The 10,197-nt window shown below is 50.5% G+C and overlaps 1 protein-coding gene across 1 annotated transcript; it reads left to right on the top strand.

Annotated features, from left to right (window-relative positions):
* Positions 1-5,695: 5,695 nt before the first annotated feature.
* DRD4 (dopamine receptor D4) lies at positions 5,696-7,393 on the top strand. The gene is made up of 3 exons (XM_009082770.1): positions 5,696-5,812; positions 6,158-6,705; positions 7,097-7,393. The coding sequence occupies exons 1-3, from the start codon at positions 5,727-5,729 to the stop codon at positions 7,297-7,299; spliced, it is 837 nt and encodes a 278-aa protein (XP_009081018.1). The 5' UTR covers positions 5,696-5,726; the 3' UTR covers positions 7,300-7,393.
* The last annotated feature ends 2,804 nt before the right edge of the window (positions 7,394-10,197 follow it).

Genomic DNA, 10,197 nt, shown 5'->3' on the forward strand with positions numbered 1-10,197 from the left:
CACTGCGCGCACCCCCCGCGCTCCCGCTGTCCGCGCCGAGCCGTGTCCCGAGTGGAGATGCTCCAGGGTGTCTGTCCCGGGCCGGGCCAGCAGCTCCGGGAACACTTGGCTTGCATTGCACACTTCCCAGCAAACGGTTAGGAAGGGACAGAGAGCTCCAGTGCCATGTGCTGCCTGGTGTGGTGTGAGCAGGGTTTGGTGACAAAGGAGATCTTCAGCCAGGAAACAGGTTTCCCCGTCGGCTGAGAAGAAAAGGAGAAGCTGTCATTTTAGGGAGCCATGTGGAGTTTGGTCACTCTGCTCCAAGGTGGCTTTGGCTGGCAGGTTCTCTGGCTCCCACGTGCCTGACTCTCGGGGTGATGGTGGTTGTGGAGAGCAAACTTGGGCGACTTTGGGTCAGATTTTCTGTTCATCCCCAAAACCTGTTCACCTGCAAGACTGTGACAGCAGAGGTAAAGAAATACAGGAGGACCTGAGGTTGGTTTTGCTCCTCTGAAACGGGGATAAATGCTTACAGCCAGCAGGGATAAGGCCTTGTGCTTGTTTGTGGGGGATTTGCTGGTTGAGGTGAGGAACTCACTGGAGCCTGCCTGTCAGTTCCAGGCTCTGGCTCTTCCCTGCTCAACTGGATGAAACCATACACAGGCCAAAATAGCAGTTTCTTCCACCCAACCTTGTGGTAGTAGGTGCTGTGGAAGAAAGAAGGGACCCTCTTCCCAGATGTGGGGAGAGCGTGTCTCCTTCTCTCCCATGCCATGCTGAGCACCCTGCTCAGCACCTGCCAGGGGCAGGCCTGTACTCCCTTAAGCAAGGCAAGTTGAGGATTAGAGCTTTGGATGGGCTCTACATGGTCCCAGGATTTTGCAGGACATTGTGACCCCTCTGGAAGCAGGTGTTATGTAGTGGTAGGTTCATGTGGGAACCCATGAGAAGAACCAGTGAAGAACTGCATTGAGAGCTCCCCCTGTGCTGCTGGTTTTGGTTTTTCTCTCTTTACCTCTGTTTTGGTGGTTGGAAAGGCACATTCTTCATCCTTCTTCTCAGCTACTCTCCATGCCTCCAGTCCTCAATTCTGTGGGTAGACACACACCCCCCCATGTGTTTTTTTCAAGCCTGCAGGCATGAGTTTTGCTGAATATGTAAAACACAGGTTAACATACTCCATGGTACCTCTGAAAATGCTTCCAGTGGGGCAAGACTGACTTTCTTTGGGTGTCACAGACATCCCACAAGCTCTGGATGCTCAGGCAATAGGTGTTCATTCCTGTATGAGCTGTTATTTCTAGTTGTTGAGAAAGCTTATTCCAGAGCATTAGGAGCAGTTGTGGACACACACTCTCTTTTTGGCCTTTTAAAAGACACAGCATAGCTTTGGTCACAGCCAAACTCAGTCCACAGTGAGGATTCAGAGGTTGTGGCTGCAGGAATCCAAACTGTGTCTCGGGTGTCTCACTCACATTCCAAATCATGGTGTGGTGATGCCAATGTGTCCAGTTCTTTCCACTGAACTCCTCCAGACATGGAACAAAGGCATGTCCTAGTGTTTCTCAGTTTCGATTACCACACAGCAGGCTGCCCTGGTGGGCAGAAGGTACTCACTCAGCTTCCAGCTTGCTTGGGAATGTCAGGTCTTAGCTGTATGACAGGGGGAGGTAATAATCCACAGGGAAGCTGGACTGCTCTTCCACAGCCTTGGCTTTCTGCTGAGCGTGTGAACTGCTCTCTAGGAATCAATCCACTGCCAGTAAGGCAGGGATGATGGGAAGCACAGGGGAAAGGGTGGCTGTGGCACTCCCAGCCATTCACAGTAACTCCTGAGGAGCAAAGTTCTGCTTTCATGTGAAGAGAGGCCAAGGTAACAGGGGTTACCTGAGGAAGCAGAGCTTCCAGGTGCTGTGCAGGTACGGCAGGATATCACCAGGCTCTGGGTGGCTTTGCAGAGAGCTGCAGAGCTCCAAAGGTTTGACCTTGTGTGTAACCACTTCCTCTGTCCCCAGACTGACAATGGCAGGGTCCAAAGGCTCTGTGACAGTGGCTGGAGCCACAGCAGCAGTGCATACAGTCCTCAGTAAGTGAAGGCATCCTAGGAGTTAGAGCAGGCACAAGTACAACCTCCACACCTGCTCCCTGCTGTGCCCCACGGGCTGCCCCTCTGCTCAGCTCTCCTAATCCCCATGGACTGCCAGAGCTGCAGAACAGGCCTGAGCCAGAGAGCTGCTGGCAGGAGCTAAGGGTGCTGGTTATGTAAACATCTTTGCCACTAAGATCTGTGCAAGTGATTATGAAAAAGAGGAAACAGTTTTAGCAGATTTGCATGTTTACCTGCTCCTTCCCCAGGTCAGGGACAACACGTTTCCCTGCAGGCACAGGACCAATGACAGGAGCTGTTTGCTTGGGGAAGGTGATGCTGCTTTGCCTAAAACCTTCAGGGTGTCACTGATATGGTATCAAAACACCTCTTTTCTTGCAGCATGTTGCATATGTGCACCTGTGATGCAGTTGCTCTGATAACAGAACAGACCTCTGCCCTCCCATGGCTCTCTGTGAATGCATGTCAGCCTGTTTGCAGCAGGATTCAGGATTAGTCTTTCCTGGAATCTTACAGCTTTGGTAGAAATAGATGTTCTTCTCAGCCTGGCTGATATCTGAACCACACAAAATACCATGCAGTGAGACAGGTCAGCAATTACAAACCAGTGCTCAGGGGGTTGTTTTCAGGGATCAGTAACTGGGGAGAGGTGTCTTGGAATTTTGGGTTCAGAATGTCTCGAGTGGATGATCAGACTTGCTCCTCATTTCTGAAAAACCTTGACCTCAATGATTTAAGTCAAGTAAGGAATTTAGAGCAGACATGAGGCCGTCTCTGTCTTGTGTCCTGCTGCCTCTCCTTCCTCTCCCCTTGCAGGCTGTGTTGTGCCTTCTGGGGAGTGTGGCAGTTGTCACAGCTCATGACAAAAGGCTCCAAATCAGCTTCTTGGGGGCATTTGGACAATTCTTTGGTTCTGATGCTGGACTTTGCCCAATGGCAAGGATTATTCATCTTCCAATTGGTGTTACAGCCTTCTCGCTCCATGCCTCGTGCATGAGCCATGGCTGTGCTGAGGGCAGGCAGGTGCTTTTTCCATCTCCTAATTCCCTTTCAGGCTCCTGCTGTGGCAGGACTGAGACAAGAGCTGGGATCATAGGAAATACAGTTGAACAGCCTTGGCCCTTGCCTGGCTCACATCCTCAGGAACACTGGAAGTGTAAGAGCTCTTCAGGAGGCAGGTTTTTCCTTACAAATCAGTTGTGCTTAGGAATAGGGACACCAAAATGGGCTGCAAGGGTGTTTGAGAAGCCAAGTCTGTCTCCTGCCATCCACCATCCTATAAAATGTTCTCCATAACTCCTTTATGTTCTGGAAAAGCAGAGAACCCAAAGTAAATGGAGTTGCTCTGGAGCACTTCCTAAAGGCAACTTGAGCTGCCTGTGATCCCTAAAGCTTTACACTGTGTACCTTGATGGGCTAATCCACTGCAGGCTCCTGTAATTAGGTACCCCTTTGATCACATGGCCCAGCAAAGCCTCTAATCCAAAGTCACTCTCCCATCAGAAGGGTCCTTGGCACATTTTACTAAGGTGTGCAGGTGGAAAACACTGTGTAACAGGCAGCCCTCTGCCAGCATTTCCCCCAAAGCCAGAGTCTCAGGGGTTGATGGGGGAAGGTTTGTAGCATTTTCCAGGTGCCCAACTTGAATTTCACATCCTCTCAAGGTGCTGCAGCCCAAGAGCTCTTGTCCTTTCCAGAATCAATTAGTTCTTCCAAATCACAAACAACAGGTTTGGAAAACTGTAGCCCAGAATCAAATTTTCTCTCTCTTAATCTGAACTCAAGTTGTCAGGATCCCCATGAGCTTGGAAAAAAAATGTGGGTTTGGATGATTCAGGTCTCAAATTCAGTTTGTGCTGGCTGCTCTGCTAAAGAAGAGGTGGAATGGAGCATTCAGGTCTGACTCCAGCCCTCCCTTAGAGGTATCTCAAGGAGATCCTATACAAAAATAGCCAGTTACTTCACAGTCTACTTTGGCTTTACAGCTCCACTAATCATAATCCTGTGCCTGACATCATTACTGCCTGATAATAATCCCTGCAGAGCTGCCTGCCTTGTTCCTGGCAGGAGCAGGGGTTTTGACACCGTCTCAGCTTTCCACGGAGTGCATTCCCACATGGCTGCACTCTGTGCTGGGATGAATGAAACCAGAACCTGTTGTTTAGCACCTGTACAGGAACAAATCCACACCTGCCTTCTGAACCCTGCAGCAATGTTAGACTCTATGAGCACTGGCTGACTACTGCTATATAGAAAAAAGTCCCTGGGATTTAAATATATGTTTGTATATAAAAATATTTCTTATGTAGCACATTATCTATAGATAAAATATATAGCAAATTATATTACATGTAGCAATATATATGCTATAGTAATGTTTATCATATATATTTTAGTAAGAGCACACAGAAAGTATAGATAGTCTTTGGTATTTTGCTACATCAAAGCATAGTGTCTGAGTCAGATATGACAAAGGGCCTTTGCTACCAAACTTTTCAAGCTAAACCCATAGTTATTTGTACAGTGTGTGGGGTTCTTAACTGACCTTCTCTCTGCAGAGAGACCCAAAGGATGGTAGAGTTTTCCTGGCAGTCACAAACTGGCAGGAAAAATTCCCTGCTGCCCTAGTGGGAACAGCACAGTGAGCCTCCTGGTTTACCTGTGCAGGTGTAAGAGCACTGACAGGTCTCTGCCTGTGCTGAACAAGCTCATGGGAATAATGGCACCGGAATGGGCTCGAGGTGACATATTTCTGTATCAGCCTAAAAAGTGCTTTAATGCTAAAACAACAGGTTTGTACCTGGGCAAGATGAGTGCTTGGCTGGAACAAACTGCTCCAAGTTCCTGGTGGCTGTGCCAGCACCAGTGATGGCTGTCCTGCTGTCTGTCCCTGACATGGGCTGTGCAGAGCCTGTGCCACTGGCCAAGACGTGACCCAGCTGAAAATCAGAAAGCATGGCAGAACCAACACTTCCAAGTGACACTGGTCACAGCTTCTCACTGGCAGCTCTGCTGCTCTGCCCTGGGTGCCTGTGACTTTGGAGAGAGAACCAGAGATTGTATCTGACTGCCTGAACCTGGTTGGGTTTGTGCTTAGCCTGCCAGGGTGGGACAGTTGTGTAACACAGGGAAACTGTTCACATATCTGCAAACAGGAGCAGTTGGGACATGAAAGTGGAAGAGGAGCTTTGTGCTCTGTCACTTGCTTCCTCAGTGACTGAGCTAGTGATGCTGCACAGTGAATGTGTAGCCCTGTGTTGCTGGGGAGATTTTAGGGTGGTGAATTGGAGGATTTGAGGACTTTGGGGGATTCTGCACTCACCCAAGGCAGCAGGCTGCCCTACATCTGTTTCTCTGCCCAGCACAACTCGGTTGGCTGTGCCGATGGGCTGTGGGCTCAATTCTGCAGCCAGGCTAGAACCATGAAGCCCTGAGCAGGCTGTGAGCTCTGCGTGGGGCTGATTCCTGTATGCCACGGCTGTGCCATGGGCAGGACAGCTCAGCTTTGAGCTGCCTGTCTGGACGACATGAGGTGCCCAGGTGCAGAGGTGTTCCCTGTCATTTTAAAGGCAGTGGGACATGGCACCTGCTGACGCCAGGGATTTTTCAGTTCCAGGGAGGCGTGTGGTCCCTCAGCATGGTGCTGTGCGACGCCCTGATGACCATGGATGTGATGCTGTGCACAGCCTCCATCTTCAACCTGTGTGCTATCAGCGTGGATCGGTGAGTGCCTTCCTCCTCTGCCTGTGTTCGAGTGTCGCACTGGTTCCACACGTGCCCCTGCCAGGGTCCCACACAGGGAGCACCCTGCCCTCCTCTAAGGAGGGTGTTCTGCCCTAGTGTCCTCCATCACCAGCCTTGTATCCCATGGTGGTGGCCAAGCTGAAAGCACAGTTGTGTGACGAGGCAGAGCTGTTCCTTGTGCGCTCTGGTTGTAGCCCAGGCCTTGGCTGTGTAAGTAAATTAATGGGGGGAAGGACAGTGACAGGGAGCTCTGGGGCCTCTCACTTAGGTTACCAGTGGTGACACCACCACCCCAGCACTGACTCACTTGGGGTTGTGTTGCAGGTTTATCGCTGTTTCAATCCCACTCAACTACAACCGGCGACAGATCGACCTGCGGCAGTTGATCCTTATATCCACCACCTGGATATTCGCCTTTGCTGTAGCATCTCCAGTCATATTTGGCCTCAATAACGTCCCAAACCGAGACCCCAACTTGTGCCAGCTGGAGGATGACAACTACATCGTGTACTCTTCCATCTGCTCTTTCTTCATCCCGTGCCCCGTCATGCTGGTGCTCTACTGCGCCATGTTCCACGGACTCAAGCGCTGGGAAGAAGCCAGGAAGGCCAAGCTGAGGGGCTGCATCTACGGGGTCAACAGGAGGCTCTATCACCCCTCAGCCTTCCTGGAGAGAGAGCAGAGCCGGATGGGGCCACTGGAGTGCAGCCCTTACATCCGTGCTGGGCTCCCTGGGGACTGTGGGCTGAACAGTGGGATCCAGACTGTGTCCTACCCACACCTGAGGTACCCACAGCCAGGGCACGGGCGGAAACGCGCCAAGATCAACGGGCGGGAGCGGAAGGCCATGCGGGTGCTGCCTGTTGTTGTTGGTGAGTAGCTGTTGGGAATGGCTGGGGAGGGTGGGAAAGGTGCCACAATGTCCTGCTGCAGGACTTGTGTGAATCCAGGGTGCTAGAGCAGCACCAACAACCACCACTCTTGGCAAGAGCACATGCACAGTGTTTATAACCCAACTTTCTTCAAGGTAAACCTGTGACTCCCATTACATTCAAAGCCAAAGTAACACATAACTTTTCATCAACATTTAGGACAGGAAAGACATCCCAATTTGTCTGGGCATAAGCCCAGCTCCACAGGTGAGAGAGCTGCTGCCGTTCCCTGAGCACTCTGAGCTGCTGTGTCTTGTTTGGCCCAGGCTTTGTTCAAGTAAACCCTTTTGAACATTCACATCACCTTCTCTCTTCACTGTCCTCCTGGCAGGTGCTTTCCTCTTCTGCTGGACACCTTTCTTTGTGGTGCACATCACCAGGGCTCTCTGCAAGTCCTGCACCATCCCCACCCAAGTCACCAGCACTGTCACTTGGCTGGGCTACGTCAACAGTGCCCTCAACCCCATCATCTACACCGTGTTCAATGCTGAGTTCAGGAACTTCTTCCGCAGAGTCTTGCACCTCTTCTGCTGAGCCCTCCAGAGCCAGTGGGGAGGAGGAACTACCAGGGAGGAGGAGCCGCTGGGTGGGTTTTTTTGTATGGTTCATTAAAGATCTATTTCTGCCTCTGGTCTGCTGTCTTTGTTGTGCAGGACGAGAGCTGGCAGCCAAAGGAGCCGCTCCCCAGCTCCTTGGAGTAAGGTGTTACAGGTGAGTACCAGTGGATGCAGCTCGAGTCCTCTTCCCACTGCAAACTGCAGATGTAGCCACGTTTTTAACACTTGGTGCTTGATAAGGTGCTTGTGAGGTGACACAGACAGGAGTCTGGGGGGGAAAAGGCTCTTAAGCTCATTCCCAGATGCCCACATGCCAGGTGAGGGTGGATCTGCCCGTGCAACCTCCTTTCCCCTCACCCTTGGCAATTTTAAGTGCAAAACCTGATTTCACTCGTGTTTAACAAGGGTCTTACAAAGGCACCATGAGGTTACTGCTAGTGCTTCAGAATTATTTATCAAGCTGTATGATTCCTGCCAGGAACCATTTCCAGCCTCAGGAGAAAATCCTTCGTACCTTCAGGTGAAACTGTGTGCAGTGACAGTCAGGGCAGCCAAAGGGAGCAGGTAATGCTGAGGCCCAGAGGGAAGAAAAGGATTAGTGCACAAAATGACCATCTTCCAAGTAATGATTTCGTAAGGAGTTGTTGCTTTCCAGGGGGAATTTGCTCGGAAACAAAATGGAAAAGAGTACTGCAGGGACATCTTGAGTGTTTCTTTGACAGAATAGCAATTGCTCCATCAATTTCTCATCAGCAGAGGAACAGACTTGATTCCCACGTGCTGATATTCTGCATTCTGAGCTGTGTCACTTGCTGGATTGGGGCACAGCTGTCCCAGGCACCAGAGCCCCATGGGAAACACCCTGAGAGCTGCAATGATAGCTGAGTCACACCTACAGTTTGTCACTCAGGCAAGTTGCCCGACTCTTCCCGTGTTTTTTTCCTCTTAAAAGGTACAGTAAAGCCAAAATTCAGGCAGTGACTGAGGTTGGCTATACCTGGCCATAAGCTATTTGACAGGGACAGCTGCTGCCCAGTCACCTACACAAGCAGGAGGTACCTGGTGTCCCAGCTCCTCTGTCCATGGAGCTGGGGTTGTCCTGAATCCAGGCAGAGCTCCACTGCTCACACCAGCTGTGCTGGACAGGGACAGCTATGGGAGTGAAGCAACAGGAATAGTTTCCAACCAAAAGCCTTGTCTGACACTCAAGAAGTGCCACTTTGGAGTCACCTTCGCTGCATCCAAATGCAGGACACAAGAAACCCTGCAAACAGCTATTAAGACTGTTCTCAGTTAACTAATTGTCTCCAAGCTCTAAAGAACAGATAATCAGCATTTAACTGCGAGCAGAAACCATTGCCAATACTCAAGTGTTACTCCTGGGAAGCAGGAGTGAGCATTTTACAAGAAGAACGGAAGGAGCTGCCTGTTCTTTCCTTCCCAGGAATGTCATAAGGATGATTTCTGTTCCCATCCTGCCTCAGTTCATGCTTGGCTTTCCATGAGAGTGTGGTTCCCTCTTGGAGGAGGCTGCATGCTGCCTCTGCCAGCTCCACGGTGGTGCTGCCTGTGGGGCCTGCTTGGCTCTGAGTTAGGAGGAATGATTTTCCCAGGAAACAGCCAGGACCATGACTGTGCTGGAGCCCTGTCACCACCCTCCTCTACCTCTAAGCAACCAGTGCCACCAGCAACCTGACCAAGGGCATTTCCGAGAGACCTCCATGGTGCTGCCAGAGATGGAAAACCAGCTCCCACTGCCTTGGAACACATGGAATGCAACATAAGAGACCTTTAAAATTCACGGGAAAAGGAATGGACTTGTCAAAAACTTCTAGTCTGAAGCTTAAATCTTTTCCATTGCATTTTTCTCCATTGTTAACTTTCCTGTAGCTCTGGATAGAATTTTCCCATTTTGACAGTGTCTGTAATGCTGGATTAGGTCACTCCATGGTTCAGGTGACCCTGCCTGGAGCAGAGGCTGAACAACCATCTTCGTCCACCAACACGGAACCAGAGCAAACAACCAGCCAGGCCAAGTGACCTCTCACAGGGGCTGTGATCCCTCCCAGAGGATATACCTGAGGCTAAAAAAACCCAACCAACCAGAGGTGTGTACACCTGCCAAGACTTAAACCACAAATAATGACACCTGATTAGCTTAATTATTAAAGAAGTACATTAATAATTAAATGATTTTGTTGCAATGAACAAAGCAAGTAACTCCCTAATGGTCACAACTCTAATTGGCAGCTCCTATTGGCAGGGATAGGACAGCCCTGTATCCACATGCTGTGAGTGACATCCCAGGCACACCATGGGATAAGGCTGTGCTTCCCTGCTGAGGAAACACCTTCCAGTCAGACAGAGAGTACAGACACACATATACCTGCTGCTGCAGCAGCTCCCCCAGGCACACTGCACCCACCTGAGCAGTGCCCTGTACCTTGATGTGCTGCCCTGGGAACTGAAGGGAACTCTCTTCCTTTCATCGCATTTTATTTAACAACCTGTTATTTTTCAATTCTGTTTAAGTGCAGAAGCTCCAACATGTTCCAGATTTTCCCAGCACAGAGGGAACACATGAAAAACAAAATTCCTTCCAATGCCAAACTATGAACTTGGACTGACTTTGTCAAGGCAATTAAATAAACCAAATGAAGGTTCATTTCTCTTCCCAAACCAGAGGCAGGGAGGCGCCAGGAGGAGGGACCACTGGCAGATCTTGCAGCATCTGCTTTAGATCCATCTCAAGAGAGATGAGGAGATTGCTGCAATCCACACGGTGGAGGATTCAGCTGGGCAAAGGCAAAGCCTCCTGAAGCCGAAGGGGCTTCCAGCTGCTCGGCTGCAGTCAGGGCTGGGGGTGGGAGGGAGT

This window comes from Acanthisitta chloris, unplaced genomic scaffold (genome assembly GCF_000695815.1).
Source record: "Acanthisitta chloris isolate BGI_N310 unplaced genomic scaffold, ASM69581v1 scaffold43919, whole genome shotgun sequence".
NCBI classification, from domain to species: domain Eukaryota; kingdom Metazoa; phylum Chordata; class Aves; order Passeriformes; family Acanthisittidae; genus Acanthisitta; species Acanthisitta chloris.